Source organism: Temnothorax americanus, unplaced genomic scaffold (genome assembly GCF_048541705.1).
Source record: "Temnothorax americanus isolate GAGA-0224 unplaced genomic scaffold, ASM4854170v1 Scaffold23, whole genome shotgun sequence".
NCBI lineage: Eukaryota > Metazoa > Arthropoda > Insecta > Hymenoptera > Formicidae > Temnothorax > Temnothorax americanus.
Genome location: NW_027509371.1, coordinates 250,001 through 274,261, shown reverse-complemented (window position 1 = coordinate 274,261; position 24,261 = coordinate 250,001). Strand labels below are relative to the sequence as shown.

Sequence of the window (24,261 nt, the reverse complement as noted above, 5' to 3'; positions counted from 1 at the left end):
TCTAAGATCATAACCTTTGTATAAACTTTCATTAATAAATAATAAAAAATTAATAATTCCATCCATGTTAAAACTATATGTTTTTGAGAGAGATATATATTTTAATTTATATCACAGTATAGAGTATATATCACGCATCAACATACATATAATGACACATTATGTATATTTTTACATCGAGAAATGTTTTATGAAATTTACAAGTTATAGATCTTTTGTACTAAAGTAACAAATCTGCAAAATCAGGATACGACATGGCCCACGAAACATTAAGGACGTTCACCGGCAAAATCGTTTTCTTAGAATTTTTCTTAAACTTTCAGTATATGTTTAATTAAACGCGTTTTATACGTAGGCGTTTTATTCAATGCCCCTTGCGGTACTAAAATTCGAGATATTCAGCTTCAAAGTTCCGATTATTTTTTTAAACTTTCAGTATATTTTTAATTAAACGCATTTTATACGTAGGCGTTTTATTCAATGCCCCTTGCGGTACTAAAATTCGAGATATTCAGCTTTAAAGTTCCGATTTTTAACACGGGATCCCTATGTTGAGCTCTCTCGACACGGACATTTTAATGATTAATAAGTAGTTTTCTTAGAATTTTTTTTAAAAAAATAGTATAAGATGCCTCATATTATTAGTAACGTGTGACAATAAAGTTCGATATAGCAAGCGGTATTTATTTTTGAGAAATAGTCGTCTAAAGAACACTATCGGACATAATTTTTGTCTGCTCGGAGGCAGAAAGAGGGAGAGATCACTGCGAGACTTGGCAACGTTGCTACCGCTGCGACATATAGGTTAAGTAGAGAACGTCAAGATCTTATGGGCAACGTTATTTAAATCAAGTTATTTAATATTTTTTCTTTATGAGAGAGATTCATTATTATTTACTTTTAAAATGCTCAATAAACAAGTAGAACGTACTCATTTATGATTGGTATTGAAGAAATGGAAACGGAACAAAAATTTGCCAGATCGAGTAAAGCTGCGCGGCTAGACGAGTTTCAAACTTTTACGCACGGAAGTAGTTGTCAACCATATCATTACTCCGTGAGTCTGAGTTGAGCACAACTGCCACCGGAGAACGTCCTTAAAGGTCATTCAAGTCATATTGTCAAATACTTTTGCGTGTTATTATAAAGAAAGCAAATTAATTAGGTTGTATGTAAGAGTAATAATAAATAGAAAAATTTTTATGCCAATATAATTATGTCTGTAGTGTATAATAAATTACATCATCATCTAATACTCATCTGATTAAATGGTACATTGCGTAAATGAATCGTAAACGCATGACGCGTAAACAATCCTGAGACATTTATTTCCATGTATGTACACTTTATAAGTTTACACTTTACATAAAAGAATAGTGCATAGCCATGGATTTACTATTGTAAAAACGCAATGATGAAGCTCTATGTTTCTTTTTAAGTTTCAATCTAATCGTAGCAAACCTTTTGAATAATTTTTGGCGCAAATTATGGCAGTTTAAGACGTGATCTGCTGGAACGGAACAAAATTTGTCAAACAAAAATTTTAGCAAATTAACGTCACGCATTTTTGAAAAATACCGTTGATAATGTCGATAAATATTTTCCAATTTTAAGAATACCCAAAATGTTTCCTCATTAACAAAGTGCAGGGTATTAGTATTGTAGCATTTTAAACGTACTAATTTAGAAAATTTAAACTGTACTGGTACTTTAGAACCTGCAGATTGTATACATTTACAACATGTAATTGTTGACCGTTGAACAGCTTTCAAACAGTATCCTGCAAGGTTGTACAAACAATTCATCTCTATGTTATTGTATTCAATTATATTGTCATAATCAAATGGTGGAATGTGATCAATGATTGAAGCAGCTGAAGCAGATTGCGATAATTCAACCGAATTCGTTTTTGTAGTCATTTTTGATTTGTCGTTTAAATAATCCAAAAAACCAGAAAAAAATTCACTATCATCTTGATCGTAATTACTCTTTGATATTGATTTCAAGTACATTACCATAGCTACTATTTTCAAATCGTTCTTGAATTGTAAACAATTTGAAATTACATTTTTTTGACGCAGTTGTGAGAAAAGATTCTCCAAACAATCCTGCGTAAATCGACCAGTTAATACAAATTTAAATTCACGATTATTTATAAGATAATCCACGAGATTTATAACTGACGTTGTTGAAATGATCATACCTCTTTGCACGGGTTTAAAATGTTCATTTTTCCCTATTGTCATGGTAGTAAAAAGGTCGATCATTTCACGCAGAAAAGAAATTTTCTCGTTGTAAATTTCTTCATTTTTTTTGCCTAGCGCTATTTTACAATTTCTCGAAGTCATATATGAAAACCACTTAGATATATTTTTCACAAACCATGCAGTGGTAATATATTCCGGTTTTTGGTTTTCATCGGCCACTAATAAAAACGAAGTACTAATGTTTGGGCAAAACATATTCTTCGCTTTGTCCACTCGCATTTTGTTAAAAGTATTATTATTCCTTATATCTAATTTAGGCGTTAGAAGAAATTCTAGACCTTCCTGTAGCCTAATCAATTCGTCGAAATGTTCAATTTTGACCTTATCGGATGGTAAATTATACTTAATAACAAATTTCTCAGGTATGGTAAAAAATTTGTTACTGAGTAATGATTGTTTCAAATTTTTAAGCAAATGCGGTACATCGGCTATGAAATATAAAAATCTGTTAGGATCGCATGGGTGTACGATGCGACTAGTTACCTTCGAATACTGACCCGTGCTTATCCCACAAGATTTCCATACCCCCATATTCCCGGAACCCATGTCGAAAGTTATACTATTGACGCGAAGACCAATTGCTTCAGACATGTGTATGATCTGGAACATAATTTCTTTTAAAGTTTCACTATCAAATGAATTCCCTGTAAAGTAATAGCCTACGACATACTTCCACCTGCAAGCTGTCCCAGTTAACATTAACACTAGAGCATGCGTGGCTTTACCTTCTGTATGTGGAAAAGTTACATCGCCAAGGCTTTTGTTCGTTGAAGGATCAAAAACATGCCCAGGTGTTATGCTCATTTCATCTACAACTAATCCGCACTCGCGATCAGTATCATTTTCTAAATAAGGTACTTTCAATTTCAGAAAATCTAACATTTCCTTTGAAATACCACTCTCAAATTTAAGGTTTTCTAATTTTCGTCTTAATGTACGCATACTCGGAAATGGCATGTTTTGTCGGAGGAGCTCTTCATATCCGCTGGTACCACAGATGAATTTCAATTGCAGGGCACGTTCAACGGTCTTATTGGACCAATTCTTTACAGTTCTCCGTTTGTTACATAGAGCTTTAATTTGGTCCTCATTAAATACCATTTTCAAAGCTGTCCTGTATTTGTCTTGACTTATAATATATTTCAATCGACGCACCATATCTTTCAGTGCTTTTGATTGTCTCTGAATCCTTAAAAGACGCTTGGTTTGAATGTCAAGAGCTTTTTCTAATTTTTTTTCCCTCTCTTGCTGTTAATGAAAAAAAAAGAATAAGTTAACATTTTTTATTGTATGTTAACATAAATATTTTGATAAATAGAAATATTAGTCTATCGTTAATGTCAACACTAAAAACAAAATTTTAATTGGTTTCTAGGTCATAAAAGAAACGTCAAAGTTAATGTACATCGTCATACTAAAAAAAATTATAGTATAATAATATAATAGTATAATAGATAGTAAAATAATAAGTACAGTTATATTTACCTTAGCAGCAGTTTGGTGCTCTTGGTCTGTAACATTTTGTTCTTCATTCAAGACTGATTCAGCAAAATTTTGTTCATTTTGCGTTGAATTTGTTAAAGGTAACTGTCATAATGCAAAGAATTAGTGATTGCGTACAGCTACAATTATTATTTCGACAGTATAATAATGAAAAAAGTTGTCACCTCATCTTCAGTCTGTCTAAATGCAGTTTTCTCTGTAAGCCAGTATCCAAAAATTGTTGGCACTGCGTTTGGTTTTAACTTCGGTTTTTTATCACTCCTTCGCTCCCACATTTCTGGAGAAAAATGCACCTTCCAAAAACACATTTGTAATTAGTATGTTAAATAAGTCTAAAGTATAGAACGTTCTTAGAACAATTTGTCAGTTTCGTTATTTTATATATTATTCTATAACCTACAATTAAACACATCTAATATACATGACCTGTGTTTAGTCACTTTTTTTAGTTTAAAAAAAACTTACCTCGCATAAATATGAGCGGTCAGTTGGTATTCAGTTCTTCACATTCATATTTGCAACCCATTGTGCCCGACGTTCAGGGTTTTTCGGAAATATTTTACAAATATAGCCTTTGGCGGTAGAATTGTTGCAAAATGGGGCTGAGCACCAAATCATGATATTTAAATTATCAAAAATATGAATTGACCAGCACTGACAAAAGGCTTCAACACGTGGCTTCACGATGACAATGGGCGAAAGGTTAAAACACACGATGAATACACGATGATATTCGCGCGATGTGCGATCTCAACTGAGTGAGTGAACGAGAACGCACGAATTCTTCCGAAGTTTGCCGAAGCACGCATAAATGGCGGACCAATCAAAATGCGGGACAAGGTGGCCAGATTCTTATTAGAGGGTCTCTAAATAGCGTTTTTGATTTGCGACTCAAACCGACTCGGGTCGCATCATGTATACAGGACTCTAGCATCATTGACGTGGAATACAAACATATCTATGTATGTATTCCACGTCCATTGATGCGACCCAAGTCGGGTCGAGTAGTAAATCGAAAACGCCATAAAGTCTTACCCATTGTACGCCGCCTAGCGGCGTCGTTGCGAACAAGGCCCCCGTGACCCGACGGACCCCGCGGCGCAACCGCGGACCTCCACGCGGCCCCCGCGGACCCCCGCGAACCCCCACGCGGACCCGCGGCGCGACCGCGAACGCGGACCCCTTCCCCCCACAAGGCATTTTTGAAGTCGAATTTGAAGTTGCAAGTTCTATTCCAACTATATAGGCCATCAAACTAATATTCAGTAGGCAGACCGAAAAAGAGTTTCGACGAATGCTGTGATCGTGCAAAACGGATGAAACTAATAAAGCGAATTACGCGCTACTTACCCACAACAAATGATCGATGCCGCTTCAAGTAAAATATACAAAATCAGAAAAATGGTTTTGATGCTAACACTGCTCTGGCATTAATAATAATGGATGCTCAGTTATCAAGACGACAGTATGAAACAATAAGAGCTGCGACGAAGAAAATTGGATTCGATATATTTCCATCGTATAAAAATATCCAAAAATTAAAACAGGATTGCTAACCCAGACGACATTAATATTACAGAGAGTTCGGCGTCAAATAATTTACAAAAATTACTAGATCATACTGCAAAAAGACTATTTGAGACAATAGATAAGAAAAATATGGTTGATGTCAATGAATTAACATTGCTCGCGCGAAATGGGGTTGTGATGGATCATCAGGTCAGAGCGAATACAAACAAAGTTTTATGGACAAATAAATATCTGATAAATATATGCGTTTATGACTTCATTGGTGCCCTTACGTCTTACTTCATTTTACGATAAAAATATTATTATTTGAAATAATGATCGACCTTCTTCAACGAGATATTGCAGAGCAATACAATTTGAATACACAAAAAAAAACTGCTGAAAAAATATAAAAAGTGAAAAGCAACGTATGGATGACGAAATTGCTTAATTACGAGAAACAGAAATAGAAAAGTTCGGAACCACATTCAAAATAAATCATCAAATGATATTTACGATGATAGACGGTAAGGTAGCTCAAGCTGTAACCCACACGCCTTCATCATCTTCGTGTGCTTCATTTGTGGATCCAAACCATCTCAAATGAACATCTTAACAGAAATTAATAAAAGGTGTAACAAAGAAGAGGCACTCAAATTAGGAATGTCACCCTTGCACGCACGAATCAAATTCATGGAGTGTTATATATTACATATATTGCCTACAATTTGTCTTTCAAGAAGTGGTCAACAACGCCAGAAACACGCGTTCAAAAAGAAGAAACAATAAAAAGAATACAAGACGCTTTTTATAATAAACTTGGACTAGCTGAGGGTAGACATCGTTAAACAAGGTTCCGGATCATGCATCTAATGACGGAAATACTTCTCGACGATTTTTTGCTCATCCAAAAATCACAGCAGAAAGAACTGGAGTTGACGAGGAATTGATCATCAGAAGATTTTCCACACTATTACAAAACGATTAATTATGGTGAAGAAATAAATTCAGAAAAATTCGGTTCTTATGCGTACAAGGCAGCGGAAATATTTATTGAAAATTATTCCTGGTACTCTTTATGCCAATTACCGTTCATAAAATTCTTCTTCACGGTAAGGAAATTATAGAAAATGCAGCGTTATGCTGTTGGAACATTTATCGGAAGAAGCTCAAGAGGCAAGAAATAAGGACTATAAACGATATCGACTTAATCATAGTAGAAAATGTAGCCGTCTGTTTACAAATGAAGATGTTATTAAGCATATGATGCTCGTGTCATCCGATCCGTTAATAACTAGTATAAGAAGTAAACCACATAAAAACAATTTAGACTTAAACGATGAGACGCAAGAATTACTTTGCTTTTATACGTAAATTAAATGTAAATTGAATTTTTATTTAATTTTAATCAAATACTTGTTCCTATCATTAATTTATAAGAACATTTATAGAACCTTTCAATGTTGACTTATAAAAATTGAAGGTTCTATGATCATTCATTGCATATTTTACAAGTAACATAATTTTTTCCGCGATTCGCGCAAACGGCTCCACTGTGCGCCGGGCCGGCCGAGCGCGGCCGCCGCGCGGCCTGGCGCGGCCGCAGCATATCCCCTCTAACTGGCAAGTTCGGACACGAACCATTAACACGGACGCAAACCATGTGCGGTTACCGAGCGAAACGACGTAGTTTACGCGCACTTTCTCAGGTGGCGCGTCGGACCACGCAACACTAGAGTCCCTTTATAAGAGTCTGGACAGATTTTGGGAGTGCAACAACATGGCGTGAATGTCACGTATATAGGGACTCTATTCTAGACGCCCTAGATGGAAGAAAAACACTATGGCGTCGATGACTACACGTAATCGTTGTATTGTTGTGATATCGCGAGAGAATTCTACAGAGGCTGTGAGAAAGTGTGTTTGTCTATATTTTTATTTTGACTTGATAGAGATAAGATAACCAAAACTTTAAAATACCTGAAAAGAATATTTCAATAAAATAAATTATAATAGTATACAATTTATTGATAGAGAAAATTACGAGATGTATATATAGATAAATGCATGACATTGTCATTTTCATTTTTTATTAATTTTGTAATTCTTTATTTCAAATTCTAAGACACCTATTCTGTAAATGTTAACGACATCATTTCGTGCTTTGCGCAGGTATGTAACACTACAGTGCTACAGCAAAGCACGTAACAATATCGTTAATGTGTACTGGCACGTATTATGCACGTAACTTTGCGGAATGGATTCCTGTCGAAATTATACTGTTTTCCCTAAAAATACAATAGAAATGTAGGAAATAACAATTCCGATCGGAATCCATTTCGAAAAGTTCCATAATACGCACCTTGAGAGAGGCTCCTAAGGCTCGTTATTTTACCGCTCGTGATTGGTTCCGCCATGGTGTTGCACGTCCAATGAAAATAAGGACCAGTCTGTCCAGACTCTTATAAAGGGACTCTACGCAACACTAGAGTCCCTTTATAAGAGTCTGGACAGACTGGTCCTTATTTTCATTGGACGTGCAACACCATGGCGGAACCAATCACGAGCGGTAAAATAACGAGCCTTAGGAGCCTCTCTCAAGGTGCGTATTATGGAACTTTTCGAAATGGATTCCGATCGGAATTGTTATTTCCTACATTTCTATTGTATTTTTAGGGAAAACAGTATAATTTCGACAGGAATCCATTCCGCAAAGTTACGTGCATAATATGTGCCAGTACACATTAACGATATTGTTACGTGCTTTGCTGTAGCACTGTAGTGTTACATACCTGCGCAAAGCACGAAATGATGTCGTTAACATTTATGCCCGATCTACAATAGCTGTAGTAAGCTGTAGTAAGCCTCAAGCCGTAAGAAATTGGCCACTTACAGGCGAATGTGAGGAGAATAATCGACTGTGATTGGTCAATTTCTTACATCTTGAGGCTTACTACAGCTTACTACAGCTATTGTAGATCGGGCATTACAGAATAGGTGTCTTAGAATTTGAAATAAAGAATTACAAAATTAATAAAAAATGAAAATGACAATGTCATGCATTTATCTATATATACATCTCGTAATTTTCTCTATCAATAAATTGTATACTCTATTATAATTTATTTTATTGAAATATTCTTTTCTGGACCCCTATTCTGTAACTCGTAACGACAGTGTCGATATCGTTACGTTGTCGTTGCGCAGGTATACTATATGGAAAAAAAGCTGCGCAACGACGATATAACGATACCGACACTGTCGTTAGAGTTACAGAATAGGGCTTCAGGTATTTTAAAGTTTTGGTTATCTTATCTCTATCAAGTCAAAATAAAAATATAGACAAACACACTTTCTCACAGCCTCTGTAGAATTCTTTCACGATATTACAACAATACAACGATTACGTGTATTCATCGACGCCATAGTGTTTTTCTTCCATCTAGGGCGTCTAGAATAGAGTCCCTATATACGTGACATTCACGCCATGTTGTTGCACTCCCAAAGTCTGTCCAGACTCTTATAAAAGGGACTCTAAGCGCGGCAACTAGAGTCCTTTTATAAGAGTCTGGACAGACTTTGGGAGTGCAACAACATGGCGTGAATGTCACGTATATAGGGACTCTATTCTAGACGCCCTAGATGGAAGAAAAATACTATGGCGTCGATGACTACACGTAATCGCTGTATTGTTGTGATATCGTGAGAGAATTCTACAGAGGCTGTGAGAAAGTGTGAGTTTGTCTATATTTTTATTTTGACTTGATAGAGATAAGATAACCAAAACTTTAAAATACCTGAAAAAAATATTTCAATAAAATAAATTATAATAGTATACAACAATTTATTGATAGAGAAAATTACGAGCTGTATATATAGATAAATGCATGACAGTTTTTTCTAAAAATACAATAGAAATGTAGGAAATAATAATTCCGATCGGAATCCATTTCGAAAAGTTCCATAATACGCACCCTGAGAGAGGCTCCTAAGGCTTGTTATTTTACCGCTCGTGATTGGTTCCGCCATGGTGTTGCACGTCCAATGAAAATAAGGACCAGTCTGTCCAGACTCTTATAAAGGGACTCTAGCGGCAACCGACTCGGAGCGCCGAGCGATGCCGAAAACGGCCAAGAGCCGCCGAACGCAATCGCGGCGTCGGGACGCCGTACTTCCCGAACGCTCCGCCGCTCCATCTCGGCGCGCGCGATTGCCGTCGCGGATACCCCCGCCACGCCAACACGCCGTCGCGGATACCCCCGCCACGCCAACACGCCGTCGCGGGCGTATATAAACCGAGCAATGTTGCTCAGTTTTAGATTCCGCCGTGAGCCAGCAAACCGATCCGACCGATTCTCCGCTGCTCACGAATCCCGAAATCCCACATACTACGTTTACGCGAGCTTTACTTCTGTAGTAACTTACGATAATTTACCCGTTTACGCGAATTACCAGTGGTTGTTAGAATGCAATAGCATTATCAATCACGAATATCACAAACAAAACGTTGAGTTAATTGCAGTAATATCACTAATTGCAAATACAATAAGAGCAAAACAGAAAAAGAAGAGGGTTTGGGTGTCAAAAATATTTGCAGAAAGAAAAAGACACGGATTCTATCATGCAATATTGCCCAATGTAAGGTTGGAAGATCTTCGTTTCCAGAATTACACAAGAATGACAGCCACACAATTTGAAGAACTCTTGTCAATAGTAGGACAGGATATACAGAAACTTGATGTTTTGCGTGAACCAATAAATGAAGAGCAACGTTTGATAGTGACTGTAAGGTATATGTATAACTAACTCATATTAACTAACAATAATGTGTATTGTAATTTATGACAAACGTAATCTGATAATAAGTACATATCAAAGCAGTTATATATATATATTTCTTATTATATTAACAGATATCTTGCCTCAGGAGATAGTATGACATCTTTGTCATATTAGTTTCTCATATCGTTAAGTAGCATTACACGGATTATACGTGAAACATGTTCTGCTATTTGGGGGCGTTTATATCCAATTGTACTGTCACAATGTGACACAGACGACTGGAGAGAGATCGCAAACGACTTCGATAATGGATGGAAGTTCCCTCACTGTGTTGGTGCGATTGATGAAAAGCACGTTGTCATTCAAGTAATTTTTAAATTGAAAACATTATGTATATAATAAATTCACTGAGGCAAACTAACTGTACTTTATAATAATATGGTTTCAGTGTCCTGACAACGCGGGATCAGAATATTACAATTATAAAGGCACTCACAGCATTATTTTACTTGCAATTAGTGATGCTAATTACATAATACGTTGTGTTGACATTGGAGCCCCTGGAAGGCAGAGTGATGCAGGTCTGTTTAAAAATAGTGCCATGGGCCTGTTATTGGAAAGCAAAGAATTCAATCTCCCACCTCCTGAAGCATTATATGAAGATGATCCAATTTTACTACCCTACGTATTGGTAGGAGACGAGGCATTTCCACTAACCGAATACATGATGCGACCATATCCAGGCAAAGACATGACATTAGAGAAACGATTGTATAATTATCGTTTATCACTTGCTCGAAGAACGGTCGAGAATGTGTTTGGCATTTTAGCTAGCCAATGGCGACTGCTAAGACGACCAATTCTAGCAAAAGTTGAAAATGCAATTAAAATGGTTCAAGCAATTGTATGTCTTCACAACTGGCTCAGAAGACATGATGTTGAACGAGAAACTTACGTAAGACAAGAACTTACAGATCGGCTTCTAGCAGACGGAAATATTGAAGACGGTTTTTGGAGAAACAATGTTGCAGATTATCGTTCATTTACTAACATTAGATGTACTCACGCAAGAGCGCATTCGTTGCGCGCAGCTAACATTCGAGAAGAATTCTGCAGATATTTTAATGAAGAGGGGGAAGTTGCTTGGCAAAATGTGCAAATATACAAGTGAATAATTTATGTAGTTTTATTATGTAGTTTTATTATCAAAATAATAAAGATATGCTCATTGATAACAAATATCTTATAACTAACACAGTCTCATATTACCTATTCTAGTAGACTAGCATACAGGTTATTGCGATACTGAAATATTATTTTAAAGATAAACATTTTAAAGATAATTTATATCTATATATAAATTATCATATATATCTATATATAAATTATATATATATAAATCTATATCAATATATCTATATATAAATTAACGTTAATATATTGTTAAATGCAGTTGAAACAAGAGTACTTGTCAGTATCACATCTTCATGCAATTATACAATATTAAAATATCAAATAAATCTCATGACATTGCAATATGGATATTACTTCAAATAACAATAGTAATACTTTATACTTATCACGTACAAAACTTATATTGTAACTTTATAAACGAAACAGTGTTAAAACATTAAAAGTATACCATAAATTATATTCCAACGGAATACACAAAAAACATAAATATACGAAAGTAGGAACGTAACAATTGCCAATATGTTACCAAGCGAAATACACAATTATTCACGCTCGTTCTGTTTTTCTTTAGTAACGTCTTGTAGAAATTTCAATAACAGCATATTCTGTTTGTCTTTATTAAATGTGAGCAATATTTGTTTTATATACAAAAACATACCATCCAATGCATCTATTTTAGGTGGCTTTGGAAGGTTTATCGCAGGCATGTTTTTTTTTACAAATTGCTTCAGCTATACGACTCATTGAGGCACTTAGTGCCGGTTGTTCCAACCTGTTGGTAAACTAACTAACAGTTAAATCATATATATGTCTTTATTTATCTTTTACATTAGACAAAGATAGACATATGATTTAACTATTAGTCAGCTTACCAACAGGTTGGAACAACCGGCTCTTAATCATCTTTGGTTTTAGCTCGACGTTTAGCAGGGGATTCATCTGAAAAGACAGTGTTTGCATGTGTCTTTAATGCATATGAATTAACAACACATTTTATGATACACTCGGTCGGATCAGCAAATACGTTATATGCTCTATAATAATAGTGTTACGCCCGTGAAGTACGCCCGTGCCGCGCGTCATGTGAATCGCTCGCTACGTTGTGTTCGTTCTTAGCGACGGCTGTTGTTGATAATTATGACGTTGAATTACGCTCCGGGTTTCCGTCACGATCGGACGTATTAACCCGAGCTCCGTGTACAAACGAATCTTCATTAAACGAATTCCTTCTATATAAATAACGAGCCTTATTTATTGAGCGAGTGCCGGAGTGCGCGTCGCGAGTGTGTGCTAGAGCGAGAGAGTGGCTAACGCCCGGCGAGCGTAACATTTTGGGGGCTCGTCCGGGATACTAAGGATGAGCAACGAGCCGCGATAAAACGAATGGCGAACAGGAATATCCGCATCGCATGGCTACGAGGAAGAGGCTCCGGCTGGAGACACCTCAGCACGATACCGCCGAGGCGCCAGCGATCACGACGCTCACCGAAACGCTCCAAGCCGTCATCGAGGAGGTTCGTCTCCTGCGTGTGGAGCAGGCCCGAAGGGAGAAGGAGTACACGGCGACGATCCGCCGTCAGGAGGAGGAGCTCCATCGACTCCGAGGGACGAACTCCAACGATTTCCAGCTAAGTCGTTTAAATAATATAGCGTCCGGAGATTCGGGGCCGCGAATCGCGAGTGACGTGGGGCGCGTGTCTCACGCGAAGGAAATGAGATCGCGGGCAGCGCGAGCGAGAGCCGCGTACGTTCGACCGAAAGAGGCACGATCGCGGGCGACGCGAGCGCCGAAAACGATCCAATCGATTCAAAGAAGTGCGATCGCCGGCAACACGAGCGAAAGTGACGCACGCCCGAGCGAGAGGAGCGCGATCGCGAGTGTCGTGAGTGATTACGTCGAATGCTCGACTGGTTGGGACATGAATACGGCCGATATTCGAACCCGTACCGCGCGCGCGGGTGACGCCACCACAGGGGCGGGCGTCGGGCTCGGTTATAAATTAAAGCCCGATACTTACGACAGGACAGTCCCTTTGCAGGAGTATTTTTCACAATTTAATTTAATTGCCCGAGCGAATCTCTGGGATGACGCGATGAAAACGGTCGCGCTCGCTTCGAGCCTGAGAGGGAAGGCGCGCACGATTCTTGAGTCGGTTCAAAACATTGAATGTTTGGAATTTGCGGAACTGAAATCGAAGCTCGAGTTACGTTTCGGTGAGGGGCGTCTAAAGGTGAAATTTCATGGGCAGTGAAAAGCAGCAGCAGATTTTTCTGATTGGATAAAAAATAGAGATTTTCTCGAGTTTTTAGAACTTCTCTATTTTGTAGCCAATCAGTACGATCTGCTGCTACTTTTCACTGCCCATGAAATTTTACCTTAACGCAGAACTATTATTCCGCACTTACGAACCGCAGACAAAAATTCGGGGAAGATTTGGCTGCTCTCGACTCCGACATTGAGCGACTGTCGCGCCTCGCATACCCCGAGTGCCCCCACGAAATTCGCAAGAAAATTGCGTGTTCGCAATTCGTCACGGCTATCGCGGACCATTTTATCCGACGCACACTGCAGATGGAGGGCATAACCTCTTTGTGTCAGGCGGTTGAGAGAGCGAAAGCTTTAAAAATTATTCAGGGAGAAAGTTTCGCCCGTGAGAAATTTTACAGAGACTCCGCGAAGGAAGGATACAAGGGGGGCATGAATAATGAGAAGCGGGAAGTAGAGGGGAAAAGTGAACAAAAGAGTAATTCTCAGAAAGGGAACGGGCGAGGCGGCAAATTTAGCGCCAATCGCGGGGAGTGCTGGACATGCGGTAAGTCCGGACATTTCCGGTCTGAATGTCCTGACCAGAGGGGAAACGCGACTTAGTCAAACTTTGCGGGGTGAGTTTGGCAAGAGTTATCAATGCCCCGTTTATTGATAAAGAAAATTTTGTTTTGAAAGTGGAAAATAAAGATATTTCAAATAAGAATAGATTTAAGCTGTGTTTTAATCATTTTTATTATAAGAGGAAAGTCGACGGGAGGGAATGTCTTTTCAAGGTAGACACGGGCTCTGATGTCTCTATCATAAGTAGTAAATTCGTGCAGGCAGGGAAAGTAAAGCTTCTTATAATGAATCTGAATCTAAGATATCCCACAGGGGAAAAAGTTGCAATAAAATACGAAGTAGAAGTAAAAATTGAAATAGGTAGCCATACGGTTGTCATTCCTTTGCTAGTTGCCGAAATTAACGACGATTGTCTTTTTGGGTGTCGATTTTCTTAAAATAGTAAACTTAGAAGGAATTTTTGATTTCGATTTCGGCACTGAGAATTCGGAAGTACAAGTAGCTCAAATTGAGAACGATTCAGACAGAGTCCCGGCTTCCTTGAGAGAGCTCTTCAGAAATAGTTCCCGGGGACTTGATTCGTCTCAAAGAGAACGTTTTGCTCAATTCTTTGAGAAATTTTGTGATGTATTTTCCGAGAATACTGTTGCGGGAAATTGTGAAGTTGTAGAACATGTTATAAAAATGCAAGACTCTCTCCCAAAAAAACAGGTACCCCGGCAAATTCCTTTTCGGTTGAGAGGGGAGGTGGATAAAATTATTAAGGAAATAAAGGCATGTGGTGTGATCGAGGAATCAAATAGTCTCTGGGTTTCCCCTGTGGTATTGATACAAAAGAAGGATGGAACGATAAGGTTTTGTGTGGACTACCGAGTTGTAAATGTCTTAACGGAGAAAGATTCATATCCCCTCCCCAGAATCGACGTAATATTCGATCATCTAGCAGGTAACATTTGGTTTTGTACATTAGATTTAAAGAGCGGTTACTGGCAAATTAAAATTCGCCCTGAAGACAGGGAGAAAACGGCTTTCTCTTTCGGCAGAGGACTTTGGCAATTCACGGTGATGCCTTTTGGTTTATGTAACGCCCCGGCGACCTTTGAACGCCTCATGGAGAAAGTTTTACAGAAATTATTATTTGAAATTTGTTTGGTCTACTTGGATGATGTTATAATTTTCGGAAAGACTTTTGAAGAGATGTTGAGGAATTTGGAAAAAGTGTTCCTTCGTTTACAAAAAGTAAATTTAAAGATCAACCCTAAGAAATGTGTTATTTTGTTTGGAAAAGAAGTAAAGTATTTGGGGCATATAATTTCGGCTAAGAGAGTTGCCACTGATCCTGAGAAAGTCGCTGCCGTTGAGAAATGGCCGGTTCCTCACACAAAAACTTCATTACGAAGTTTCCTTGGATTTTGCTCGTATTATCGAAAATTCATCAGAGGATTTTCTTCGATTGCTAAGCCCCTGTATGAGTTAATCGGAAATCAGATAAAATTTTTCTGGAATGAGGTTCACCAGAACTCTTTTAATGAATTAAAGCGTGTACTTTCCTCTCCTCCGGTGCTTTCTTTTCCGAACGAGGAGGGCGAATTCATCCTTGATACTGATGCCTCCAACATTGGAATTGGCGCAGTTTTATCTCAAAAACAAAATGGGGAACAAAGAGTTATCGCATATTTCAGCCGCGTGCTGAGTAAAGCTGAACGGAATTATTGTATAACTCGGCGTGAACTTTTAGCGATAGTAGATTCTATTAATTTTTTTCGTCATTATCTCTTAGGATGTGAATTTTTTATCCGGACGGATCACATTTCTTTGCGTTGGCGTTTATGTCTTTCAGGGATTTAGATGGACAGCTGGCTCGGTGGTTAGAGAAACTACAGTAATATCGTTTCGTAGTTGCCTATAAGAAAGGACTTTCTCACGGAAACGCTGACGGATTATCAAGGCGTACGTGTGAGTCGTTCGGCTGTGAATACTGTGCCAGAGTGGAAAAAAAGAACTCCGTGGCGAAGGAGAGTGATGTTGCTCGGATTGTACTAACAGTGAAAGATCTCTCGGAATGGCGTTTCGAGCAAAGGGCGGACCCAATAGTCCAGTCACTATGTACATTTAAAAAAGACATAATTCTGACCCAGGATTTTTCTTTTGGGGGGTGTTGGGGGGCTCAAGAAAAGCTTAATCTCAAGTTTTCGACCTCTGTTTCCCGCTTGCTTTTTTTACGGGAGTAAAAAATGTGAAAAAATGGTTTTTTCGCGATAACTCGGTTTCTAATAAAGTTACAAGGTCGAATCGGATCTCATTTTAAAGCTTTTTTTACGCTCTACAAATTATGTCGTATGACATTTTTACGTACGATCGATTGTTTTTGAGGCATCGAACAAGAAAGGGAAATAAAAAAGTATGATATTTAGTTTTTTTCTTTTTACTCATTATTGTCGTCCGAAATTGCAAAAATGCTTCAAATAAAACTTGTAGAGCGTAAAAAAACCTACAATATTCATTTGTTATTCATTTCATTTAGTTGAAAATTACGCCTTGTAGAGCGCCTCAAAGTGGAGAGTCGTCGCCATCGCGTCAGCGGCGCGTTGGTTACGTCGATACGCGGCACCGAACGCTTTCGCTAAGATTTCCGATTTCATTGACGCAAAAAAGTTTTTTTTCTATTTTATCATTTTTCGCACACGAATCTGTATAAACGCTTCAAATAAAACTTGCACAGCAATAAAAATCGTAAAATGTTCTTATTTATTACTTTAATTTCGTTGAAAATTCCATATCGCACTACGCCTGCAAATAAATCTTGCAAAGCCTACAATTATTATATTTTGAAACCGTCAAGTTTTCTTAAGGGAATCAAACACGTATTTGCCATTGCAGATAGTTGTTTTAAAACAAAAATTACACTTACCGTTTCATTGAAGAATACATGAAAGCGTGCAGTTTTATATCTAAGTGACAATATTCTTGTTCATTAATAAATAACAAGTTATTCATGTCTTGAACGTTTTGGTGGTGGCTGATTGTCGCCATCGTCTTCTTGAAGTTGAACCTCGTTCGGGTGTTGCTCGTCGTCTTCGTCGTCGTTAAAATAGTCATCCATCTCACTTGCCATAATTTCTGCCGGAGTTATCGAATTCAGGCATGTTTGTCCGGAACAGTGATAGCAAATCATCGAACATTTAATGATTCGCCATTGCCACTTCGCCGAGAAGCCAACGAAGCTAATCTTTTATTCGAATACGTTTTGTAACACGCCCCGTGTACAGCAACTTCGGTCAATGTCTGCAACTTTCGATGATATTCCGCATCTCCTCTTTGCTCGCTCGCCAATAAAAGAGATTTAATACCTCTCGATTTCACCACTTGAACGTCTGTTATCAAAGGTTTTTCACATATAAAACAATCCGAGTCACTCATTGTTGTTCACTAAAAACTGCACTGACAAAATGTCCAAAAACTGCATTAACAAAATGTCCACAAAATTCTCGTTTCGAAAAGCATCCGCTCGCTGCGATATACAGAAAACGACTGGCAAATGCAATAAAAAGGACCGGCGCCGCGGCGAGCAGATGTTTACTATATATAGTAAACATTTGCTAGTATGTTTACTTTATATAAAACCATGAAGAAAACAATGAAGTCTGAAAGCGTTCGGTGCCGCGTATCGACGTAACCAACGCGCCGCTGACGCGATGGCGACGACTCTCCACTTTGAGGCGCTCTACAAGGCGTAATTTTCAACTAAATGAAATGAATAACAAATGAATATTGTAGGTTTTTTTACGCTCTACAAGTTTTATTTGAAGCATTTTTGCAATTTCGGACGACAATAATGAGTAAAAAAAAAAAAACTAAATATCATACTTTTTTATTTCCCTTTCTTGTTCGATGCCTCAAAAACAATCGATCGTACGTAAAAATGTCATACGACATAATTTGTAGAGCGTAAAAAAAGCTTTAAAATGAGATCCGATTCGACCTTGTAACTTTATTAGAAACCGAGTTATCGCGAAAAAACCATTTTTTCACATTTTTTACTCCCGTAAAAAAAGCAAGCGGGAAACAGAGGTCGAAAACTTGAGATTAAGCTTTTCTTGAGCCCCCCAACACCCCCCAAAAGAAAAATCCTGGGTCAGAATTATGTCTTTTATAATCCGTTTTTTTGTACATAGTGACTGGACTACAAGCATTTCAATTATATTTTGTGGAAAGGAGGCTGGTGTTCGCCCACCTCGTGCTGAGTTGCATGGCTGCGGAAGACATCTCTGCTCAGATTTACTGGTTATATTGGGACGCCATAATTTTAAAAGATGGCGTACTTTATAAAAGATGGGAAACTCCGAACCTCAAGTCAAGTTTTCTCCAACTCATTGTCCCACGGAAATTTGTCAGAGGAATTCTAGAGGAATTACATGACTCTCCGTTTGGAGGGCATTTCGGTATAAACAAAACTTTAGAGAAGATTTGAAGACGGTATTTCTGGGCGACCTGTAAACAAGATGTAGAAGACTGGTGTAGAACCTGTAAGGTCTGCGTTGCCAGAAAGGGTCCTTCAGAGAAGAGGAAATCCCCCCTGCAAATTTACAATGTTGGGTCACCATTGGAGAGAGTTCAGATGGACATTCTTGGCCCTCTTCCAATAACAAAATCCGGTAATAAATTCCTTCTTGTTTTAGTGGACTGTTTCACGAAATGGGTGGAAGCTTTTCCTTTAAAAAACATCAGAGCGAAGACAATTGCAGAGGTTTTTGTGAATCAGTTTGTTTCCAGACATGGAGTTCCCTTAGAGGTTCATACCGATCAAGGGAGAAGTTTTGAATCGAGACTTTTCGCAGAAATAATGGGGCTTCTTGAAATAAGGAAGACAAGGACGACTGCCTTGCATCCCCAGTCTGACGGACAGGTTGAACGCCAACATCAAACCATAACTAATTATTCAGCGAAGTACGTCTCTGAAAATCAGAGGGATTGGGACCGGTGGACCCCTATGTTCCTCCTGGCATATAGATTCTCGAAACATGAAACAACTGGAATTACCCCTGCAGAATTATACATTGCTCGGGATCTTAGATTGCCATCAGATCTTTTGCGAGAAAATCCCTTAAGTTTTCATAAAGAAGAATCTCCGTTGAATGGAAATTTTGTAAAAAAATTAAAAGGAAAGCTGGAGGAAATTCATTCTAGCGTACGTGATCAGTTGGATTTAAAATCTTCCCGGATGAAGACACGTTACAATCGCGGGGTTCGTCAGGTTTTTTTTCATGAGGGGCAGAGAGTCTGGCTTTATAATCCTCGGAGAATTCGGGGTAGAGCTCCGAAATTACAGAGTAGTTGGGAAGGTCTTTATTTGGTAATTAAAAAACTTAGCGACGTTTATTGTATTCGTAAATCACCTCGGCATAGGAGCAAAGTGGTTCATTCAGATAAGTTGGCTAATTATTTGGAAAGGAAACCGAATTAAGGGGTTAGTTTAGATCAGAGCCCGTGGGAATGTGTTGGTATCCCGTGAAATTTGTAATGTGTACTTAAAAAATTGTGAAACAATGTGTGAAGTGTTATAATTTTATTTTGTCATTTAAATGTTCTTTTGTTTCTGTGCGTTCTATTTGGTTTTTGCAGAGAAAGGGAATCCGGTGAGGTCGACGGTTCTTGTGGAGACAATGGCCGAAGACTTCTTCGGAGGATTTTTCCATTGACAGAAGACTGCCTTGCTCACGGTTTTTTTGAGTCGTGGTTTTTCACGTGAGACTCTGAGCAAATGCTAAGGCAGGGACTTGGGGAGCCTTAAAAGGCGTTGGATCCACACGAGTTTTCCCCCCCTTGTCTGAAGATATAGAAGAACGGCGACGTGAAGAGGCGGCGAGGGAGTTACTTTGGGAAGAAACGGAGCTTCTTAAGATCATCTCGAGCCTACGGAGAGGGGAGCCTGGCCAGCTCTCTCTGGAAGAGGAACGAACGAGGACCGGAGGTGAAACCACCAGGGACCAAGAGGGACGGGGTCCGGTAACCCAGGGCAGCAGCCCGGGGAGGACAAGTTAACCGTCCAGTGCTCTGGGGTTCGCAGTGAAAAGAAGCTGGAACCGTGGAAAGCTACCCTCCCGGATTGTCGGGGCGACAATCTTAAAAGAGGGGGGGTAGTGTTACGCCTGTGAAGTACGCCCGTGCCGCGCGTCATGTGAATCGCTCGCTACGTTGTCTTCGTCCTTAGCGACGGCTGTTGTTGATAATTATGACGTTGGATTACGCTCCGGGTTTCCGTCACGATCGGACGTGTTAACCCGAGCTCCGTGTACAAACAAATCATCATTAAACGAGTTCCTTCTATATAAATAACGAGTCTTATTTATTGAGCGAGTGCCGTAGTGCGCGTCGCGAGTGTGTGCTAGAGCGAGAGTGGCTAATGCCCGGCGAGCGTAACAATAGTAATACCTTGATTAAGTTCTTCGTTGTTGTTTGCGCTAGTTTCTTCGACAAAAGTATTGTTGGACTCACGAATTGGAACCGTAAGATTAGAAATGGACCTGTACAATATATAAGACATGTGTGTGTGTGTGTGTGTGTGTGTGTGTGTGTGTGCGTGCGTGCGTGCGTGCGTGCGTGTGTGTGTGTGTGTGCACATGACATTGATACGTACGGTTTGTGTTTTGACACCGAACGTAAGAAGGACATTGCTTCAAAATGTTTCCATGGTGATTTTTGTTGTGACCTTGCTGATCCGCTGGGTTTTTTTTTGTCAGCAACTAATTTACTGTACGTGTTTTTCAGGGGGATTTCCACTTCTTTTTCGCCTCTTCAGCACTTAAATGACCTAATACATTTGTTACAATGGGTTAAATAAATTTGTTAATACATACTTTTACACCATTTAATGTAATATTATTGCTTTTATTTGGTAATTCAGGCTTATGTAATATAGGTACCTTTAAGAGCGTTAGAAATGTCTGCCCACAACTGCAACTTTGCCACGGAAAGACAAAGGCAGTGTGTAATCGTATATAGGGGGTCTCTTTCTGACTTCTTCGATCAATTTTGCTTCCTCATAGAGGAAGCTTTGTTTTCGTGAAATCGTTTACGGATTTTTGTTTGCGTATAAAGTTGGATCTAGTCTATTATATTTTTGTTTACTGCTGTTGAGCACAATACTGATGTTTGTGAATCATCATCTGAAGGACAGCAATCATCCACTGATAGTTTAATAGACTTTGTCACTTCATTGCTTATTTGTATTTGTTTCAAATAGGATTGACCAAGTGACTCTTTATTTATTAATACGATTTGTTCCTTGCCATCACATATTACTCTCGCCAGACATTCACCTCTTTCTGCAAAATCACACACATACTGCCTTATACTTACAATGTCTTTCAATATATATATATATATATATATATATATATATATATATATGTATATATACAATAGTTGTATATTATCGTATAATTTAATGAATTATAAGCCATACCATTCGTAGGATAAAATATTTAGGAATCAGACTCGATGATAATACTGTGCCATTTACTACGTTTACGCGAGCGTTACTTCTGTAGTAACTTACGATAATTCCTTCGCGTAAACGGGATTTTGTAGTAACTTACGATAATTTACTCCGCGTAAACGAGTAATATATCGTAAGTTACTACAGAAGTAACGCTCGCGTAAACGTAGTAATTGTTGCACACATTGGTGACTCGATCTTAATATTTTGTCTCGCAATTGTTGCCGTGCACACGCCGCACGTTATATCTGATGCCTATAACATACAATATTTTAATTACTTATCTCAACAAGAGATATGCCAAAACAGGAACATAACCTACTTATCTCGTCACTCGCCATTGCAATAGGAATAGCGTCAAGACCATGAAGTAGTATAAGAAGCATGACTCCGTAGTCACGAAGTGGTCACAAACAATGTTCCGTATGGAGGAATGTTCGCTAAATGGAATAGCTTGCAACATTTCGTCGCCATCTTAAAATTGTGACAGCTGTTGAGACACGAAAAGGTCAGAAACACATGATCACACGTGTATACGGTAATAAATGTAAAATATATCAGAAATGTGTTTCATAAGTAAATATAATATTTTATAAACGTATAAAAACGTTTTTCATTGGGTCTATACTAAAATAAATAATAATACGCGTAAGTATATATTATATAATTATAAATAAGCAAAAATAAATGTTAAAATTAAAATGAAATATATAATTTAAATACGTTTACCTTAATTAAAATTAATATAATTAAATATATTTCAGAAAGACGAATCCCGGATACAAGTAGAGAAACATAAGGAACTTAAGAATAAAACACAATGGAACATAAGAATAGACATATATATTTTAAATATTTGCAAGATAATTTGGAGTTGATAACTCTTCCGTCTACAGAGTGGAGTTATTCAAGAGAAAAGTTTTTTGGTTTCCAAAAAGTAGAAAGTGATTATAGTGTAAAAAAAGAATTAGAACATATACAGGGTGTATCACACCACACGTCCCACCCGAATTTTCCGTAAATGTGAAGTGACATTAGGAAATTGGACAGAAATGTTAAACCTCAAATCCTATCCGAAGAATTGAATAAAAGTATTTCCGTTTTCCGGAACTAACCGAAAGTATAAGTAGCAACTGAGAGTCAATTTTGAAATCTCAAATGGGAACATATGTATAGGGTTGAACACATGTAGGGTCCAATAAAAGATGTTTCTTTTTTCAGACACGAAACTTTGTATTATTATTTCGACATCATCACCTTTCGATTTTCCAATCGTTTCTCCTCAACGGTTGGAGATACCGTGATTATGTTCAAATAAAAATAATTCTGTTTTGAAGCTCTATCCAACGATACCCTACACGACATGTTCTCATTTAAGATTTCAAAGTCGACTCCAGTTGCCACTATTTCCGATCAGTTCCGGAAAACTGAAATACCTTCATTCGATTTTTTGGATAAGATTGGCGCTTAACATTTCTCTCCAACTTTCTGTCACCTTGCGTTTACGGGTAGGGCGGATAGTTTGATACACAGTGTATCAAGAGACACGGCAGTGTCTCGCGCCAAGTACACGCGGAGCGAGACCGACCGTGACCCTTTTACGCGACGCGACGGGTTGCGAGTACCCGAGATGTTGAGATCTCGATAATGAGTGAATGGATCAAGTTCTAAGTAGGCTTGTTCGATAGCTTGGAGTCCAATTAGGGGGGGGGGGGGTTTCTCTCATAATATTCCGCTACGTGCCCTACGAGCGGAGATATTGCGACGCAAAGTCCAAATGGGAAAATTTATTTTTAAGATACTTCCTCTTCTTCTTCTACTTCTAACGCCGACGTTTATATATATGATGACGTCATAATCAGAAACGTTACTTTCACTTTTTCGACGCTGGCGGCGCAGGTATCGCCAGTTTCGATATCGCGCGCGTATTTCGAAATTAGGTCGATAGACTTATCGGTCAGGAGGAAAATTTCTATTTAGGTAAAAATTAGGTATATATATAATAAATATTGAGTCAACGGAAAAGAAGGTTCTCTACGCTTGGCGGAAAGTGCCGCTAGGGAATTTTTAAGTCGATTCTTATGACTCAAGCTTGAATTTGATGTCTATGTATCCCAGGTTGCCGATGACGAGGTCCAGATAGTGCGCTTTATAGTTTTCGGTGTCCAGGTGTAATAATACGTTGAATTCGATGTCTACGTGTCCCAGGTTGCCGATGACGAGGTCCACATAGTGCGCTCCGTAGTTTTCGGTGTCTACGTGTATTAATATCTTGAATTCGATGTCCACGTGTCCCAGGTTGCCGATGACGGGATTCAGATAATGCGCTTCATAGTTTTCGGTGTTCAGGTGTAATCGTACGTTGAATGCGATGTCTAGGTGTCCCAGGTTGCCGATGACGAGGTCTACATAGTGCGCTCCGTAGTTTTCGGTGTCTACGTGTATTAATACCTTGAATTCGATGTCCACGTGTCCCAGGTTGCCGATAACGAGGTCCACATAGTGCGCTTCATAGTTTTCGGTGTCCAGGTGTAATAATACGTTGAATGCGATGTCTACGTGTCCCAGGTTGCCGATGACGAGGTCCACACAGTGCGCTCCGTAGTTTTCGGTGTCTACGTGTATTAATACCTTGAATTCGATGTTCACGTATCCCAGGTTGCCGATGACGAGGTCCA

At 38.5% G+C, this 24,261-nt stretch overlaps 1 protein-coding gene and 1 long non-coding RNA gene across 2 annotated transcripts; one reads left to right on the top strand and one right to left on the bottom strand.

Annotated features, from left to right (window-relative positions):
* Positions 1 to 10,239: 10,239 nt before the first annotated feature.
* On the top strand, positions 10,240 to 11,232 carry LOC143898401 (uncharacterized). The gene is made up of 2 exons (XM_077407854.1): positions 10,240 to 10,427; positions 10,510 to 11,232. The coding sequence occupies exon 2, from the start codon at positions 10,663 to 10,665 to the stop codon at positions 11,230 to 11,232; it is 570 nt and encodes a 189-aa protein (XP_077263980.1). The 5' UTR covers positions 10,240 to 10,427; positions 10,510 to 10,662.
* Positions 11,233 to 11,806: 574 nt separating this feature from the next.
* LOC143898402 (uncharacterized) lies at positions 11,807 to 21,693 on the bottom strand. Its single transcript, XR_013257192.1, has 5 exons — positions 21,551 to 21,693; positions 21,009 to 21,410; positions 20,723 to 20,896; positions 20,518 to 20,609; positions 11,807 to 12,194 (listed from the first exon to the last, which is right to left on the bottom strand). It is a non-coding gene; the product is annotated as an uncharacterized LOC143898402 (long non-coding RNA).
* Positions 21,694 to 24,261: the final 2,568 nt, after the last annotated feature.